Source organism: Tauraco erythrolophus, chromosome 18, assembly GCF_009769465.1.
Source record: "Tauraco erythrolophus isolate bTauEry1 chromosome 18, bTauEry1.pri, whole genome shotgun sequence".
NCBI lineage: Eukaryota > Metazoa > Chordata > Aves > Musophagiformes > Musophagidae > Tauraco > Tauraco erythrolophus.
The window spans coordinates 7,102,271-7,122,123 of NC_141482.1; the positions used below are offsets into that span (position 1 = coordinate 7,102,271).

The 19,853-nt window shown below is 51.7% G+C and overlaps 1 protein-coding gene across 1 annotated transcript; it reads right to left on the reverse strand.

Annotated features, from left to right (window-relative positions):
• Nucleotides 1-2,526: 2,526 nt before the first annotated feature.
• PKIG (cAMP-dependent protein kinase inhibitor gamma) lies at nt 2,527-8,325 on the reverse strand. The gene is made up of 3 exons (XM_009982578.2): nt 8,219-8,325; nt 3,764-3,939; nt 2,527-2,606 (listed from the first exon to the last, which is right to left on the reverse strand). Exons 1-3 carry the CDS (start codon nt 8,323-8,325, stop codon nt 2,527-2,529), a joined length of 363 nt encoding a protein of 120 aa, XP_009980880.2.
• Nucleotides 8,326-19,853: the final 11,528 nt, after the last annotated feature.

A 19,853-nucleotide genomic window follows, 5' to 3' on the forward strand; every position in this document is an offset into this window, starting at 1 on the left:
CTGCTTGCTGCCTTCTCCTCTTGCCAGGTCGGAGCACTTTGACATCCAGAGGACAGGTACCCCAGCTCATTGCTAGATGGGCAAGTTGGATTTATGGATGCAGGTTGTTCCAGCCTCACCTGTCCTTTTCCCTTCGGTGATCAAAGGGACACGTATTGCTGCGAGAAGCAGCAACACCACTGCTGTGTGCTCTCGCTTCTTCTGGCGTGTATTAAAAATATTTTACCATTTTCTTCCCTGCTCTCCTGAGTTTTGCACAGTCAGTCGATGCTAAGAGCCAGAAATGGTGCAGCCTAGGCTGCCCGGCTGTTGGACAGCATGGTCAGCTCGCACAGGAGAGGGTTTGCTGAAAGACTTTCTGATCGTTTAGTGCCCAGTTAGAGTTTTGGGAGGTCTGCATGCCCCTGTGTTCAACTGAAATGAAGGGCTCAGAGCATCCATGTGCTCAGCAACTTTGCAAGTCAGGATGTGGCTGGCTTAAGCCAGTGCCCTTGGTCTTTCAGCACAATCGGCGACGGCAGCTGAGCTGGCTCTTTTGCTTGCAGGGGGAACCTGATGCCTCTTGCCTGCCCTCTGAGGGTAGCTGGCCAACAGGTCCCTAATCATCTGCCTAAATATAATCCTGGAACAGATATTTTCTGACCAAGGAGACCTAAGATTAGCCCACACTTGACTGCTGGAGGTCTTGCGTGGTGCACAGCCGCTCTGCGCAGCCTTTCAGCTCTTTCTGTGTCAGCACGAGCCAAAAATACTGTTCAGCAGCAGTGAGAAGAGCTGGAAATGGGGCTCAAAGACCCAACTGTGCAGTCAGTCAAGCCCAGGAGCTACCTGCTGTTTTGTCCCCGAGCACAGGGAAACAGGAGCAGGCTCTTGGCCGCTGTCCAATACTGTCCAATACTGCAATAGTATCTGGGGCCGAGCGGGTTTGCAGCTGCCAAAGCGGCAGATGCAGCCGCTACCTGGCTGCCAAATCCTCATTTCCTGTGGAGGCTGGAGCTGTGGACATCTCCATGCTGGTCCCGCAGCCATCGCTTCTCAGAGACCCGCAGACAATTCTCCCTGTCTGGCAGCTGCTTCTCTGCTTATTTATGACCTTGTTTTCTCTGAGAAATCTCAAACTTGTAACTTTCAGTTCTTCCCTAGGCTGTCAGGGTGATGCTTGTCCCTGTGTCACCAGCAGAGAGTATTTCTCAGGCCAGCTCTGCCTTGTCCCCTTGCCGGCTGTCGATCCCAGCGGGGCTGTAGCTGTCTCCCGCAGCTCCGGCAGGATGGGCTCTGCCTGGATGGGTGAGATGCCAGAGATGTCCTCATAGCTCTGTGCTGCAGAGGAAAGATGCCTTTACCCACAGGCACCTCTTCTGGTGCCTGGGTCACTCTGCCACATCCGAGCCAGCCTTGGGCTTTGAATTCTGAGGAGGGGAGCAATGGGAAAAGCGCTGCTTGGCAGCAAATCTGGGAAAGTGTGGGCAGACTTTTAACATTTTCTGTGCTCAACTACATCTGCTTCCACCTGGTTGCTGCAAACCCGTGGGGTTCAATGGAAGGGACCCTTGTAACACAGCTTCGTATCGCCCTGTTAGGGGCAGGTGGTGTAACCACCCTGCAGCTCAACCAGCTACAAGGCAAAACGGAGGAAGAAGAAACATCCAGGCAGAAAAAAATCACCTTCAGTACTTGAAGGCTGTGTTATTTATTCCAACAGCTTATATAGTTTTATCAAACCATCTTTAACACAAAACATGTCTCCTAAAAGAGAGAATGGTGTGAGATCCTACCAGAGATCATCTCAGCTAACAGCTTGCAAAGTTAAGCCTGAATTTCAACAGTCAAACCAGCAAAATGTTTTTCCCCTCCCCTTAACATATCTCTTAAAATGCTAAAACCCAAGAAAAAGATGCCTGTGGCTGGTGCTGCTGGGTCTGTAGGTGGAGCTCGTCCACCCAGAGCTGTACTTTGGTCCTTTCCTGATGCTAAGCGGCAGCAGCCCAGGTGAGTGGTGCTTGACGTGAAGGCGGTGGGACTGGCCGGGTCCCTTCCCCACCGCCCACCCTGATGAGGGGCTGCATGGACAGTCCAGAGGCCAAGTCAGGTCTAAGATGCAGATGAGGGTGAGGCTTAGAAAACTCAATAATCTAAATTTCTAATCTAAGGAAACAGAATAAATAATAGTCTAAGTTTGTAAAGTAGGAAGGTACCTTGGACAGGAAAGTCTGATGCATCTATTATTACTGAAATCGTTTTTTCCCCTTGGGGAAAACTGCAGCTAAGGCATCTTGAGAATGGCTCATATCACTACGACCATGGCAGTGTTGCTCTAAATTGTTGGGGATGGGTGCAGGAGTCTTTTGGAGGTGCCAGTCCTTGCGCAGCATCTTGTGGCTCTCTAAACAAAAACAGTTGCAGCAGAGGCATTTGACAGACAACTTGCTGTTCCAGGTTGGTTTTTGTCCACAGATTCAACAGCAAATTCTTGTTTAATGTTCACGGCAAGGCCCTCCTCCTGCCCATCCCACCCCCTGTACACTTTCATGGGGAGGGGCTGTTTTCTTGCCCCTTTGGTCTTGCTCCAGGGTCGTTCTCAGAAGAAGTGGCATCTCTTTGGCTTTCTGCAGAAGGGAGGATTGGGAAGAAAGCATGGTTATACTCAGCTGCGGACACACACCATCAGTAATTGCTACAGCTGATTTTATTCAGATCGTCACCTGAAGACCTATCGCTACCCTCCAGTGGCCAGATACTTGGCTTAAGAGTATTGGGTTCTCCCCTCATGTTCCCGGAATACAAATGCTTCTCAACACATCAGGTGATGCTGGGAGGGAGCCTCGGGGCAGGGATGTGCTCTCCTTGCCTAATCTTGTCTAAGTTGCGTAAGGGCAACTTGCAAGTGCTCCAAAGAGTGTCCAGGAATGTCTGCCCGACAGCCTGGCACCTACCTCAGTTGCTCCCTGTTAGAAGAGCTCAGATTTGTGCTTATTATGGATGGGCAGATGGACACACTCTAGTATGGACATGTTGAAAGAGGTACAGTTGGGGTAATATGTTTTAAAGTGGTTTTACAGTTACAGATTGTAGGCTGGAGGAGTGAAAGAGCAAGGGCCAAAACTGCGTTTACCCTCTGCAGTGGTGCTGTATGTTTTGTTGCTCATTAGTGAAATCAGAGTGGCTGGTTTGCTTGTGCCCTGAACAAGGATCCATGCTTTTTGTAGTCAGCTGGCTGGCATATATTGAGCAGGGTGATATTGCTGCCATGTTTGGACCACAGGGGACAATTTGGAGATGGTTGGTGGCGTTTAAAATTATTTCTGTTGTTATTTAAAATACTGTGGAACTATTTGAAGGCTGATTTTAAAAAAAAAAAAAAAAAAACAACAACGAACAAAGTAAACCACAACCTGTCCCGTGCTTGATTTTTAGAAAGCCTAAGGTGTACCTATTGTGTAATTTTCCCTGGGAAGGCTCTTGGTCAGTTCACGGCTTGTTTAAGCACCAGTGCCTCTGCAAACCAGCCGGTGAACCTGGGACCTGCCAGGAACCCTTGGACCATCCCACTGGTTGCTAAAGCCCCTCAGCCTGAGGAGTCTCCCACTAGATGAGTACCCACCGAGTATGGAGGCACTGACTGCAGCCAGGAATGGGATGTTCCTCCTGAGCATCTCTGTGATGCTCCCAGAGACAGCATGGGTCAGCTGTGCTACCATTCCATGCCTTGTCCTTCCAGCCTGGGTGCCAGGAGCTGGGTCTACTGGCATCTGTGGCAGCTCACCTGCTCTTTCAACGGAGAGGTCACCTAGGTCCTCGGTCAGCTTGCGCATGCTGATGGTAGTTGCATCTCGTTCGATGTCGTGGACAGCGTTCCTCCGACCAGCCCGATCGCAAGAAATAAAGTCGGTGTACGTGCTGGACTCTACCTCCATTGCATCTCTATACACCTGCAAAACGCTGCAGAGAAAACACAGCTGTGAGGTTAAGGATGCTGGGCAAGCCTCGAGTCATGGCTCCCTCCAGGTTAGGTTACTCTGTGGAGTTAAATTACAGCATGAAAAAATAGTCCCTGAAACTCTGCTCCGGTTCCCCTAACAGCAGCTACTGAAATCTTAGATATCAACCCTGTCACGTGGAGCAGCATCCAAGGTGACCCGTGTTAGGTGACCCACTGTGTGGGGTGACCCACCATGCGGAGTGACCTGTGTTGGGGGAACCACTGTGTTGGGTGACCAACCGTGTTGGGTGAGGGCAGGTAGGCAGGAAGGATCCCTCCCGGGTGCCTTACTGGCCCTTGCTCTGCTTTCCCGTTGCAAAGCAAGGCAGACAAGGCATTTATGCCTCCTTTTGAGTTTCTGGCCTTCTCCTTTAGGAGCTGCAAGGTCGCTTGCAGCAGCTTTTTCCTACAGAAAAAGCCCTCCTTCCTCCTTAAAATGCCATGGGAGCTTTGAAAAGAGGCCATATTTGGCTTGCTGCATGGGGGGATGGGGTGCTGATCCAACCTGAATTTGTAATGGGAAATGATCAGGGCCCCAGTTAATAGCCACTGGAAAGCTCTGGGAACAGGGGAGTATTTTACAGGCTTTGGATCAGCACTGGCCCCCACTGGTTGTTGATTGTCACTGAGAATGTGTTGGGCTGGACTGCTTGGACATAAGCACTGCTCTCACATGTGAGAATCAGCCCCTCCGTGAGATGTTTGGATCCCGTCCCTCCAGCCTCGTGTCTGTGCCAAGTGAGAGCAGGAAGAAAGACTTGGAGCAGCCACTTGTCACCCACGAGCTCTGCTGCGAGCCAGCTCTTAGCTCAGCCTCAGGCATCCTGAAGTTGTGGGTTTTTCACTTGAGCTTGCCAGCGTTTGTACAGCACGCAGGGTCCAGGGACCTCGGTGGCTTGTGTAACATATCACGGGCATCTTGGCTCCCGAGCACAGAGCTAGCGAGAGCATCTGCCTCTGCGCTGGAAACCTGGTGCTCATCGTTCCAGCTCCTGCCTAGTCAGTTTGGCACTTTGTTTGTTCTTCTGAATGGAAATTAGAGATTAATACTTGTCTTATCTCCAATTTTACCCACTAAAAAATGCCTTTAGCACTGCTGATGTAAATACTAGAAGGGGGGTCCCGATTAGAAATGCTTGTGTGTAATGAAAAAAATTCAATTTCTTGTTATTCGCTTGCTTTTGTGTCTTGAGGTTAATGTCTCACTGAGAAATTTGCTTAACCTCTTGTACAAATCCTGCTTAATATTGATCTTCCTACCAGGGAAATCTGCTGGCAGACCACCAGCCGGGGCAGGAATCACACTCCTCACTGTAATCCCTGATGTTTTGGCAGTAGAAAGAAGATGCTGACGAGGATGCAATAGCCAGGATAAAAGAGGTTAAATTCTCCCCTTTCCTGAGACTGAGCAGGGTGCAGCAACCTCAAACCTTCATAAACCCAGTGCATTTTGGTAGCCCCAGGGTCTCCTTTCCTGGTGCCAACGCAGCTCAGGGAGCGCTGGCTCCGACTCATTGGTGGGACGTGGGTCTTGGCCAGAACCTGCTTCTCCAAATCCAGCAAATCCTTGCAAACACCCACCTCCTGCCAGGGCTTGGCATCCACCTAGCCCCTGTTAAACGAGTTCTGGGAAAAGCCACATCCTTTGCTCCAGCAGGAGATCCCAGCTGTTGTTTGTCTTCATCTTCTCTCCTTCCTTTTCAGGCTTGTACTTCCCAGGAAGAGGCGCCTGCTCTGGATGCAGCAGGCTGGCTGATCTCAGCAAGCGAAGCGCCATTTCCCTGGGACAGAATGAGCATCCATCATTCCCAGACAAGTCCTCCTCGCAGCTCCTCGGAGCCCAGAGGCTGCGGACCTTTTGTAGCTGCCGGCCAGACGTCACATGGGCTTGGAAGCCTTCCCTGAGAGGGGCCCATGCAAGCCTGGCTCCGTCCCCACATTCAGTTCAGAGCTGACATGCTCAGGAGTCCTCCTGCCCTTGACCAGGGGCTGGACCATCTGGTTCGCAGGATGGACTTCACAAACTGGGGAGCAGGAGCCAGCCAGCCCGCGGGACGCAGGGGCTTCCCCGTGTCCCTTGATGCAGCTGCCAAAGGAAGATCCGCTCAGCTGCAGCAGCACTGGGCCAAGTGACTGAACGCCCCATTGCATGGGAAACAGACGGGATCTTGATTTCAAATAGGGGAAGGAACCAGTTCCTCTGAAGAAGCGGGCCCCGCTCCCGTCAGGTTTGGCCCCGGCTCAGCGGCCGGGAGATGGCGTGTGCGATTTATTTATTTCCCGTGGCCGGGAGGGCTGTTCCTGCCTTCGGCTCTCCACGCGCAGAGCCGGAGATGAGCGGATTTATGAGCAAAGCTTTCAAACTCGTGCAGTTCCTTCAGGATTTTCAAGGCCGGCGGCTCTCAGAAGCCTTGTGGGCAGAGCCCTCCCCGCTGGCATGGACACTCCAGCCTCCACCTCCAGGAAGCTGTTGGACCGGGGAGGTGATGGGAGTGGGTGCCTTGATTTCTGATAGAAAAAAATGATTTTTCAAAGAGTGTTTCCAGATTTCCAGGCAGGTGCAAAACACTTCAGTGGGTTTTTAAGTCAGCTGCAAACATCTTTTAACATAGAATCATAGACGTGTAGAACGATTTGGGTTGGAAGGGACTTTAAAGATCATCTAGCTCCAACCCCCCTGCCATGGGCAGGGACACCTTCCACTACACCAGGTTGCTCAAAGCCTCATCCAACCTGGCCTTGAACACTTGCAGGGATGGGGCATCCACAGCTTCTCTGGGCAACCTGTGCCAGTGCCTTACCACCCTCATTGTAAAAAATTTCTTCCTTAGATCTTCCTTAACATCTGCCAGGAACAAGAAAGGAACCACCTTCCCTCTTGCCTATGTAGTTCAACCTGAAACTGCGTCATCATGGACAGTCACCTAGCGGTGGCAGGGCGTGCAAAGTGGGGTGCATCACCCGCCAGCTCCCCACCTTCAGTTTTTCAGGCTCCCGTCCCGTGGGCTGGTGGGAGGGAACAATGCAGGAATAAGCCTACAGCACACAAATACACTGCACAAGGGTTTCCAGAGCACTTCAAACAGATGATTCAACCTGTCCCCAGAGGGTCTTTTCCCACCTCTCTTCCCTCCTCGCTGCTGTTGGTGACAGTAACAGTCCCCGTGCCCTTGGCGCAGCATGCCAGCCTGCAGGGACAAGGCAGGGATGCGCGGCATGGTGACAAAGGCCGTTGGCAGGGGACTGGGACCTGCTGCCTGTTGCACATTCCTCAAAAGCTTTTCTGTGCAGATTGGAGGGAGATTGTGTCCCCTCCACCGTGGAGATGTGGGGCTGCCTGTCCCAGGGCAGCTGGCCACAAGTGAGGAAGCCCCCATGGACACCAGACATGTCCCCAGAGCCACCTCTGCTCCCCTGCCCCCCAAAATACCGTGCCTCTGCCAAACCTGCCGTTTGGCCTGGAGTTATTTTATGGTAGTGTCTTGTGAGGACTAAAATATGGGGAGCTGTAATAGTCTTGGCTTTGCTGGTGTGGACTCAGCTCCCGGAGCAGTTTTGCTGTCGGACCGCAGCTGGGCTTGTCGGCATTTTCCAGGGAAGTCTCCCAGGAGTTGATGGAGCAGCTGGCTCTGCTCCAGGGGGCTGCAGATAAACCGGCCCTACAGACACCGGGGCTGAATTTTACCCATTTAGAAGGTGGATGCTGAGAAATTAAAGGGCTAAATGTTTCTTCTGCCTTAGGTAGAAGAATCCGGGACATTTCTCTGGGGTAAGCTCAGTGCCCCTCTCGGTCCCACTGACAAGCCAGTATTTAATTCCCATTCCCCCCTTGCCTGCTTCTCCCCAGCGCAGATCCCAGGGACTACAAGTGAAGAGTTACCACAAATAATGGTAGAAATTAAGAAATGACCTGGAAATGCCACGGGCGGGTGTAACTCAGCACAGGAGCAGACACAGCCCTGCACCCATGCCAGTGGCCGGCTCTGAGGGATGGGATGGATGTTACAGTCACACCCAGCCCCGCACTCCAGTTCCAAGGAAGCTCTTCGCACGACATTGCATCTGTCCCTCGCCTAGGTTAAGCTGTAAGCTTTTAATGGCGAGGAAAGCCTATTTTTGGACCCTGCACCGAGGCCCGCTGCATTCAGCCTGCTTCCCCCCTGCTGCCCGCTTGGCTGCTCCGTCCTGCGCTGCCTCTCTTACCTCTCGCCTTCCTCAGTGCTTTCCTCTCCCCTCAACCCGCCTTTGCAGCGAGAGCAAAGGGCCTCTCGGTCAGAGAGGTTCCCCTCTGCCAGGCACCCGTGGCACCTGTGGGTGTAAGGCGGCTTAGCCCCCACCTCGGACATCCTTGCCCCTCGAGGGAGCCAGGACAGCACCTGGGCTGCTGGAAGGAAGGAGGTTCAAGGGTTAAACACAGCAGGGGATTTCCCTGCTTAATTAAACCTGAATCATCGCCTGCTCCCACCCTGCTTCCCTCCTGAGACCTCCCTGCCCTCGGGGATGTTCCCCGGGACCCCGGAGCTGGGGAGCCCAGCGCCTCGGCCTCGGGCAGCCCCGGGGGCAGGGACGGGGCCGCCGCGGTCCCCGGGGGCAGGAACCCCGCAGAGTCACATCCCGTGGCCCCGCTCCCGCCCGTTGGCAGCGGCAGCTGGCACCAACGGCCGCGGGTTCTGGTTGGAGGCAGCTTCCCGGTCCCGCAGCCCGGCTGGGGATGTGCTCTCCTGCCTGCTTGGTGTCACACCGGAGGATCCGACTCTCTCTTTTGGCCTTCAAACTTCTGGAGTCATAAAGCCACGAAGTGAAGCTAAACTGCTGCGTTTCTGGGGTGAAATGTCAAAGTTCTGCCGGGGAGGAGGGACGTGACCCCTTCTTCTGCTCACGCATCGCATCCCTTCGTTGCCATTCTGTTGGGACCGATGCATGAAATTGCACAGTCGCCTTCGAGCTCTCCGCGTCGTGCAGTGCCCCTTGCCCTTTCATTCCAGGGTACAGTGACTATTATTAGACCTCTCCTGCTGGGGCTGGATCCATAACAACAGCAAAACACACTCAGCAGCCCTGCTGGGCTTTTAAAATATTTACAGTGTAAGGCAGTTTACTGTGGAGGGGGGGCCTGGTAGAGCACAGAGACGGGAGAACCGGGATTTCTGTGCTCCCTGTGGCTCTGCCGTGAGGTTTCCTGCTGGGAGAGTCGCATCCAGCAAGGAGGTAAAAAAATCTCATAGGGCTGAAGCCAGCACTTGAGGTCAGGGGGTTTCCACCAACTGTCTGACTACTTCCAGCTGGAATTTCAGCAAATTTTCCACTGGCTCTTGTCTGGGAACATGCATGAGGGGTTGCAAATCAAAGGAGGGCTCTGTAACTGTTATCAGGGTTAGAGAGTATTTTTAGACCTGTGCTCATGCCTTCAAGGCCTTGCTACAGCTCATGACCCCCATGCACTGGAGCTTAGATCCACAGCCAGAAGCTGAACTGAAGGTGCAGATGCCCTGTTGGGAACTCGGTCTGGTAGCAGCTACATAAGTAACAAGTGTTGGTAAGGCTGATGGCAGGCTCTGAGTCAGGCACAGAGCTCCCCTGCTTTCCTGCTGGGTCTGTGTTCTCCAAAATGTGGTGGTGGTGGGTTTTATTGGTCACAATTGATGTGCTCCAAACTGCTGAGCCCTGAGTTTCCCAGCTGGGTGAGAAAACAGGCAGGACCACGGCAGCAGCCTCATCTCCTAGCAGGGTACGTGTGTCTGTCTCATGTGCCGAGCAGCTTCTTTCCAGGTGAGAAGAGCATGGAAAAGCCTCATCACACTTTGGCAGTGAAGAGATGTCAAGGCTGGGCATGGTGCGTTGGGATTTTTGGAAGGCTTTTGCAAGGCTTTTTTTCGTAATAACTCTGTACCTTCTGGCTCTTACGCTAAGTGCAATGAATTCAGCCAGCACAGACATCACAGCTTCTCCAGCCACTGCAGTGGTTTTGCAGGAACAGCGCTTCTAGAGTTCTCTAGGACTTGGTGGAAAATTATAATTCTTGTAGGAGGAGAGCAGTTACAGCAGGGACTGAGGTTTGGTGCTCACAAACAGATCCCTTCTTTTGCTTTGCCCTTGTTGTACAGTACAGACCACTTAATGCCTGTTAATTTCTTAGCTCCAAGTTTAAAATGAGGCTGATGGACTCCTCTAGGACTTCGCGAACCTTGCTTTGAGCTTCTCCTGCCACCAAGCTCCCCAAACTCCCTCCCCTCCCTCCTGGCCTTCAGCATGTCCCCAGGGACCCCCACCGCAGCATCTCTGCTGTCCCAAAGCACCTCCTGCTGCCCCACATCCTCCCGGCCACTGCCTGGCTCCCGGCTGACATAAGAGATGCTCCAGCTGGATTTCAAAATCACAGTCTACCCTTGGCATGGGGGTAGGGCGAGTTCTTATGTGGGCTGCTGTGGTCCCTGGGGGAGAGGGGAAGGCTTGGGAGGAGAGAGGGAGGTGGGAGGGGATTGCTCAGCATCTCCTTAGCGTCAGGATGTGTGGGCAATGGCAAGAGGGAGCTGCCCGTCCATCCGTCTGTCAGTGAGGAGGGCAGCCCAGTGCCCAGATGCCAGCCTGTGTCCCCATGCTGGGAGTGGGTGGCACCTCTCTGCCAGTTCCCGTGGGGCATGGGTGCTGAGTGTCTGCTCCAAAAATCCTCCACCGTGAGAGAAGTCATGGTTTGCCTTGGCAACCAGAGTTTGATGGAGCTCTCTGCTCCTCCCTCCCCTCAGCACCGAGCCTCGGCTGCAGCTTAAGCCTCTTTGCAGCTTCTCACTAAGTTGATTAATGGAAATAATTGGTCTCTTTGTGCGTCTGGAGACAGTTGCCGTGACAGCAGTTGTATTTTTGTTTTGTTCCCAGGTCGAGCTTGTTTTTCACATCTCACAGCTTCAAGGTGCTAACAGATCAAGGCACTCCAGATCCCCTCCACCTCCAAAAGACACAGATCCCTCCAAAGGACGGGGTGGCAGGGAGGGATGAGGCACGCTTGGCCTCGGCCAGCCCTAGGACATGGCAGACTGGCACCTTTCTCCTCCCATTTTGACCCCCTCAAGCCAGGCTGGCACTGGGCGGACATGGCACTCTGACTGCGGAGCAGAGAGCAGCGAGCCAAAGCCCTCTTCACCCAGCACAGCCATGAGCACCCATTGCCTGGTGAGCCAGCACCCACTGCAGAGACCCTTTCAAAGCTGTAAGGGGTAGGAGGCTACGAGTCCCTTCTCCATTATTTTTATTTTCTCCCAACTTCTTCTTTAGTTGTCTTTATATGTCAAGCTATTTTTACATGAACCAAACCAGAGACTGTATGGAAGATGCACTAACACCTGACTTGCAAAGCAGATGAACCACAGACCAGTCACGTCAAACTTTTCAGCTGCAAAAGCCCCACAGCTGCTGTTGCAGGCATGTTCCAGGAAGGCTCATGTATTCTCCCTGCTTGTGATGTGCAGACACCCCACCACACGTGGGCCATGGGGTGTATTCCTTTGCAATGGGAAATTAGACTTGGGTCCCCTGCCTTCCCCCTAATCATTCAGGAAGAAAAGTCCCTGCTGGATTTTCACCTCAAAGGCTGGAAACTCCCCAGTGGTCCCACAGATCTTCTGACCACACCGAGGCGCTGACCTCTGACGGAACGTTACCTACTCAAACCCCACTTGAACTCCTGGCCCAGGGATGCTCACCCCCAGTACAACCTCCTCAACAGCTTGCAGGCTTCCCTAGGCAAGGAGAAGTCAAATAAGTGCAGAGGAGATGCAGCTGGGGCTATTCTCTAGCACAGCTGCCCTGGTCATGTATAAAAGGAAGGTGAAGGCACAGCAGAACTTGATAGGATAGCTCTGTGTCTGGGTGGAGGAAGACCTTTCTACGAGGACAGAGGTAAGCAAGGATGGGTCTTTATTTTTATGCCTAGCAGGAAAGAGAGCAATTTTGTCCAGCTGTTCTTTGTGGTCTGAGTTGAGCTCTGCTGCTGTGTGAAAGCAGTGCTTGCATGGCTGGAAGGAGAGCTTAGCTTGGAAGGGGTGTTGTGCAGGCTGTGACTATGCAGTTTTGGCTGCTGCTAGTTGAGGGGGCTCTGGTTAGCCCGGGGTGCACGAAGCTGAGAGCCACCTGCCTTGGCTCTTCCTCATTCAGCCTTGCACAATTCCATAGGAACTCACATCCAGCATCCAAAGAGTCTTTCTGACTCAGTGTGGTGTAAGGGGCTGAGCAAGAAGCTGTGAAACCTCCTGAGGTGCGAGAGCCCTGGCAGCTCCCAGCAGTGCCTAAAAATAACCTGGGCGACTCTTAGGAGTGTCAGTGTGGAATGAGGCTGATTAGCAAAACCAGGCTTATCTCTGCTCCCTGGGGCTGGCTGCCCTGTCCGTCCACCCCACCGCACGGGACAGGCAGCAGCAGGACTTCCACCTCAAGCAGGAGCATTGGTTGCCTGGGAAAATAGGGCAGGGGGAAACTCTATCTTTGGGAGCTGTGAGAAGGACTGGGTGGCTGGGATGGTGCTGTTGGTGCTTTACGTACACTAGAAAAGGAAACTGTAAGAGTTAAAAACAGGCTGGTAGTGAGAGATGGCTGAACTAAGGCCTTTTGAATGGCTCCATGGCTTCTGTTACCCACTGAAATGAGTCCCTGGGGCTGTGCTACCTTGCTGGGAACCCCACCTGGGCAGAGAAAGCTCTGCTGGCCTGCACACCCCTTCTCTAAGTACTTCCGTGATGGATGGAGAATTTTTGTATAGCTGTGTCAGGTGATGGCAGCTTCTGATCCTTTCTGCAGGCAGGGTAAATCCGTCTGCATAAGTCACCAGGGATGTGACATCTAGACACGAGTCAAAGTGGTGCTTCAGATGTGCCTGTAGCATTACACTGGTGATGCTCAGCGATCATTGCAAGTTATAGCCTCAGTAAAGAGAAAACTTCTAAATAAAATGAATTGCCAACTACTTTACGGTCCACGAAATGCAGTCTGGGGGTAGAAGGACACAGCGTGTCTCTGGCACATGTGGGAAAGATGTTGGGTACAAGAGATGAACTGCCCTGAAAGACCTGAGGAGGAATGTCTACGTGCACCAAAGAGCCCTGAGACCCTGTACTGTCAGATCTGCAAACAATATGGTGACAGCAGCTCTGGGTAAGGGAAAGTTCGGTGCAGGGATGAGAGAATGCAGCAAGGTGATGGGAGGACTGAGGAGATGCTATGAGCACAGGAGCCATGGGAGTGAACCACAGAAAGGACAGTCTGAGCTGGCGGCTCTGCTACTTACGCAAGCACCACAAAAGGTTAAGCTTTGGGGGTTCCCTGGATCTTGTTGGGCTGACTCCACAGGCAGAGCAACACTTGCTTGTGTGGTTATGTACAGGCAAAGTGAGTGGGCGGCCTGTGAGCAGGATTTGCACGTAACGTCCCCTTTGCTGGCCTGGGAGATGCCGAGCAGCACGGCTTGTACGTGGGGCTGCCCTTACAGTCAGTGCTGGAACATGGCTTGGTCCAAGTACATGGCTGTGTGGTATGGAAAATACAGCAGGAAAGTCATTATGGCAGAACAGGAGATTTTTTTTTTTCTCTTAGCAGCTTTCTAGCATCTAGTAATTCAGAATACAGAGGGAGGTCAAATGATCTATGAAATGAGAAGGAAAAAAACTCATTCCCGTTCATGTCATCTCTCCTTGCGAATAAAAATTATCAGTCCATAGTGTGAATCCCTACCTGATTCAGTTGACTTTCCTTCTGGACATGACTTCAAACACGCTTCATACGCAGCAGGGCAGCAGCTTCTGGGGAAGGAAAAGAAAATAAATGTAAGAAAACATTATCTGTGTTTTTGTTGGGAAGCATAAAGCTCAGCTGTTTTTTCCACTGCCTGTGACTAGGACAGCAAAGGGGCCACGGGCTCTGGTGGGGCTCAGCCCAGCAGGCTCAGCCGAAGCCTGGCTCAGCGAGTGCGGAGGCACCAACCGAAGGGCTGTGGGATGGTGACGTTCTTACAGCACCTTCTCAGGAGGCTTTGTGCTGATGGAGATTTGGCCTGTTGTGTCTCAGAGCGAGGGAAGTCCAGCTGAGGGTCTGGCTTCACGGAGAAGTTGTCTTTGGTTTTGCTTCTCCTTTTGTTAACCCTGCATGGATGCGCTGGGCAGAACCGGAGCAACGCGCATCTCCTGACCCGCACTGTGGTGGGACCCAGCGGCTGCCTCCAGAGTATAAATGAATGTTGGTTTGCAGCTCCACTGCCTTTTAAAGAAGTGAAACATCTCCATCATCTTCTCTAAGGCAAAAGGGGAAGTTTGATCTGGTACTTTTATCCGCCTTGCTGGGTCTGTCTCCAGCTCCGTGGGTTTCTGTGCTGTCTGCACACAGCTGTGCCTTCTCCCGCTGTCCCCAAGCCCTGCGCAAAGACATTTCCTCTGTGGCCTTAACATCTGTGGGTGCATTGCAATCTCCTGACCTGCAGAGCCCAGCCAACAAGACACTTGCTTATTTTAGCAGCTGTTTCAGCTTTCAGGCTCTTTGGAACATCATGGACTGTTTGCTGGTTTTTTTTTGCTTTGTCCCAGGGACAAATATTAGCAGAACAGAAAGCACGAGATGAACCATTTAACCATATAAGCTGTAGCTCATCCAGCAATTTATCTGTCTGGTCCATCTGGGTTGAGTACCACTCTGACTGGAACTGTTCCCTATTGTTTTACAAGCTGGGACAGATCTACAGCCTTTCTCTTTATTTTTTTGACCCACTTTTAAAACTCCCTGGTTGCTGGAGCCAACTACTTGCTGGCTCTGGCCCTGCTTCAAGGACAGGGCACTTGCTGCTTCTGTGTGTCAGTTTGCCCATCTGTTAAATGGAGCTATTAATACTCACTCCCCTTGCTAGATGCTTCAAATATTGTAAAGCACTTTCAGATCTGCAGATGACAGGCTTGCAGAAGTGGAAAAGACTAATTATGATGGTGACAGTAGCGAAACAAAGACACGGGATCAAACAATACGCTTTTGTTTGTGTTTACCCCGTTTACAGTAGAGTGCTTACTGGAAACACTGGAACGGAAAAGCTACAGTATTCCCACAACTCTGGGAATATGCATTGCCCTTTCAGGGCACCAAGCAGGCAAACAAAAGCAGGAAGGAAGAAAGCCAGCTTTGGAAATCCACGAGTCTTTATTTTCCTCCTTTGCCTTCCTGCCTCACTCTGACTCGTGTGTTACGCAGCCCAAACAGTTTAAACCTCCAGCACTTCAGATGTGTTGCAAAATATCTCAAAATAAGTGGCCTTTTGCCGAGAGGCTTAAAGGAAATAGGAGGGATGATGCCCTGAACTAGAAGTTATCACTCAGTAACACTGTTCTAACGGGATTTTTGGGGAAAAACCCATTTTTCTCTCCTGATGTTAGAGATAGAAGCTCTTTAGCAACTGATATTGGTTCTCCCACCCTGCAGCCCTGGCTCTGGCTAGATGTTTCTCCCCACAGCACTCGCATGGGATCTGGAGTCAGTAAATCTGAAGCTGAGCCCCTTGCTCCATCCCCAAAGGCTCATCTTCTGCTCCTGGGGCGATGGGCAGAACTCTGAAGGACCCTCTGGGCAAAGGCCAGGCAACATCCCACACAGGGAGTTTGGGGTTTTAAGGGTGGTGAGGTGGATGAGTCCATGCAGTGTGACTAAGGACAGGCGAAAGTGACTTGTTAAAGAACACTTCACATTTCCTAATCTAGTTGTATAACGCATCAAGGCACCACAGATGATTTGGGGACTCCTGTGGAAGTGTTCATTGGATAGCTAAACATCCACACCACATCAGGAGTGAATTAAAAGGGCATCAGCATGATGCCCACGTCTGGGGTTCAGATTCCCTCTGTGCTTATCAGCTGTTACCCAACAGCAACAAGCACAGAACACACTCAGTGCTCTTGGCCCTGCTTCAAAATGAATATATGTGCCAAACAAACCCGGAATGCTTTTTGGCAGAATTCAGCATTGTTCTACACAACAGCTGTTATGGGTCTGTTTTTGACCCAGAGAGGAAATCCTTTCTGGTTTCAAGCAAGGTGATGGTAGCAGAGAGAAGGTTGTTCTCATGTCTCTTGACTCCTGGGTAAACAAGAGGCTGTCTGCATTGCTGTTCAGAGCAGGAGCCCACTCCTCCCAGAGCAGACCGATTGTCCTGTTCAGTGCTCTGTCCCCAGCAGCAGCTGGCACCCTTGGCCACACAGGTGCAAGAAAACTTGTAATTGTAGTGGAACGTTTTTTATCAATTACTAATTACCCTGAACCAGGAGGTCTTATAATCCTTCAAATGCAATGTCCTCTTAATCATACACAGGATTGTTTTGTTACTGAGATAACTACGTGATAGCTATGAAAATGCCTTCTGAGCTCTTCGTTCCAGCAATATCTCATGTCAATGAGCACCACAAATTAACTACACTTCATGGAAACAGTAATTCCAGTAAAGTTGATGACGCTCCAGTGAGGATATATTTGGCTTATTACATCACTGCAAACATCAACAAATATTGGCATTTTGGCACTTGCTGGGGAGTTCCTGAGGCAGCGGCTTGCGACCGGCAACCTGCCTGCATGAAAGCCAGTGTGGAGGAACCGTGCACAGAGCCCTGAGCCGTGCTGGGAAGGAGGCGCTTGGGAACCCGCCGTGCCAACCAGAAATGGGTGGTGTAAAGTACATATCCTCGTAGGCTGGAAAGGAGGGAAAATTTTGAAAGAGGAATAGGTGGTTCACAGTTCAACTGCTGTTCTTCCTGCTCATGCCACAGGTGCCAGCCGAGTCCTGGAGCGATGTTTTGATCTCTCCAACTGCTGTTGTGACGAGCTGGGCACAAAGTCCATGCAATGGCTGAACTTTCCCTTCTCGCTGGCTGGTGCTGGCAAACCTTGGGAGCAGCTGCCTTTATGACTTGGCTTTTTCTAGTCTTTGGCTATACACAACTAGAAGTACATTCTGTGTGGTGTTTTTTTCCCCCTCTTATCCTCTCTAAAATGGGTACTGTGATAGAAAATTTTGTTTTCTGGATGAGTTCATATATACAGCTTTGGTGGCACTAAGGAAACCCTTAATATTGTGAAGAAACAGTTGGATCCAGATTTGAATGTAAAAATGGGATAGACAAGAACAGGGTGGTATAGAAAGGCAAACAAAAAGCTTGGTTGAAGCTTCTGCTGTTTCTTATGGACTTGTAGATTCATCCCTGATTCTGCCACAGAACTTTTATGAGCCCAGGAAAATAATCTGGTTTGTGTATAGCCCCTGTAAAATAGGAATAAGGCTGGTGGTTGGTTGCCCACAGGCTGGAGGGATTAATGCACAGCAGTATGCTGCAGGAACTGGCTCTGAAATGTGGGAGATCAGGAAACATTAACAACTTGGAAAATGTTTTCCATAGTTATTTTGGGGAGTTGGGTTGTATGCCTGTGGCTATTCCCCTGAGTGGGCTCAAAAGACATACCTTTCTTTGGAATAAGAGGAAAAAGCAAAACTTCACATTCTAATTCACTGCGTGCCTATACACCTCCTCAGAACTGGCCACTGAGTACAGAAATACTGGGTGGTTGGAAGATGCATGGCTATGAACCTTCTTGCATTTTCATCTCTCAATGACCACCACCTACACTAAGAGCCTATGTACTATAATGATCTCCAGTTCTTTAAGGTTCTTAATCCGCACCCTCTGGAAACTGTCCTGGAAAATGATGGCATGGGGGACTTGTAGGTTCATGGGGAGCTCTGTCTGAAGGACTCAATGCCCTGTTCTGTGCTCAAGGCACTACCGGTGCAGCCATGTTTGTAAACTGCCATTTAACCTGCATCTGCACTATGAATGAATCCGGCCATTAAGGATCTCTTCATGCATCCTTCTTTCCCAAACACCATCCCTCATGAGAGCAGAAACATGGTAATTTCTCAGTTGTGTGGCCATGTATTAGCACAGTGGCCACTTCCAGCCAAGAATCTCAGAAGCCAAGGTGTTGCTCCATGGCTACCCAAGCCAGGCATGCCAACCTCACCATGAGCAAACAGCCCTGAGCCTGAGGGACTGCAACCATCCGATGGTCTCTACCACCGAGCCAAGCCATCTCCACTCCACAAGCCTCCTCTCGCTCTTGCAGTGCTGCAGCATCCCCACCATGGCAGCCTCTTGCTCATTTGACCCAAGTGTGTCCTCTTTCCGGTTTGTGCCACCAGCCCAGCCACCCAAGGCACTGGTTTTGGGTTCACAGCTATGCTTGGCTCTTGTTCTGTAGACCCATTTACCCCTTCTGAGCAAAGGGAAATGCTTCCCAAACACCCCTTTGGGGCCAAGGCATTACATGCATGTGAAAGCTCACCACTGTGGCTCGCTACCAGCTGCTTAGGGGAATCCAGAGAGAGGAGAGAAAGACTCACAGCTCTGAGGTGGAGGAATTTGCAAAGCCTCCTGAGAATACCACCACACAGCAGTTCTTTTTTTATCCCAAGTCTTTGCCTTTTAAAACATTTGCTTGGAAAGCTGGATGCCAGGGAGTCTCTGAGCCTGCTTCCGCTGCCACGCTCTGCAAAGCCCTTGCTCAGGACTCGAAGGGGAGCCCCAGGCAGCCCTGCAGCTCCCGACAGCTCTAAGGATGGATTCAGACCATGACCCTGTACGGAGGGCACGCTGGGTGCCTGTCCCACTGGCTGGCATCCATTCCTGTGCGAGCACAGAACCATCCTGAAGCTGTAAGGGATTCCCTCTGGCGAGTCGCTCAGAATAAATGGATACATGTCAGAAACGAGGCCAGAAATCCCCACGGGGGTCACTGATCCATGGTCCTTTGTGATTTCTAACCTCCAAGTCCGCTCTCCCTGCTACCCTTTTGCAGCAAGTACTGAACTGGGTTATTTTCCAAGTGAAACAGCAGCCACCTCCCTGCCATCAGCCTACAAATGGCTTCTCCCGACAGAAGAAAAAATGGGATGCAGCTTAGTTTTTCAGCCCACGGTTTGTGGGCAGCAAAAAAATCTTGCTGTTCGCAGGCAGTTAGGTAAAAGTTAACTGTATCTCTAAACAAATCACCCCTTCGTACCGTGGCTCTGGCTCCCGTGCCAGGGTGGCTGGAGAGCAGCCCCTTACTGCGCGGCCACCAACCATCCCGGTCTCCTGGCCACTGACCATCCCAGCCCGTCGCCTGCCCCACGCGCCCGCAGCAGCGTGCACAGCCCTACTTACGGCCACGCCGGCTCCCGCTGCTTCTCAAATCCCAACTTTCACAGTTCCGCCACCGAGGAAGAAACCGCAGCTGGTTTACAGCCTCCCGGTGCCTGTGCCCGGAGTGGCGAGCGGCCAAGCTGGCCGGGGCAGTCGTAGCCAGCTTCAGTCTTGCAGTTTCCTCATACTGGGAGCTGCTAAATGAAGTTGCACTTCTGGGGCTGAGGGGCGTGTTCTCCCCTCCCGAGTCAGTCCCTGCCTGCTGTAATCCAATGCTCATCCCGATGATGTCAAGCAGCTCCCGCTCGGCTCCTACCTTACAGTCGGCAGGAGGGATCTGTTTCTTTTTTGCAGTGATCTTTGTTTAGCTTCGCCTTGTAACCCTGTCTCCTGGCAGCTGCCTGTGCCCGAACATCCTTCCTTCGATGCTCGGCGCTGTGGCTCTTGCCGCAGGGCGCTTCCTCCTGCCTGCTGCTCCCCTAGATTTCTCTGGCATATTGCTGAGATGCATGTCCCAGCTGCATCCCGCTGGTCATCCTTTCCATCGGGGCCTGGCCAAAAGCATCATCACACCCCATGGAGCCTGAAGTGTTTTACCAGGTGTAGCACTGAGGAAGTGCCTTCCATGGAAAAAAAAAAAATAGCTTCATATCTTTTTAAAGCACCTTTTGCTCCACTGACTCCCACGG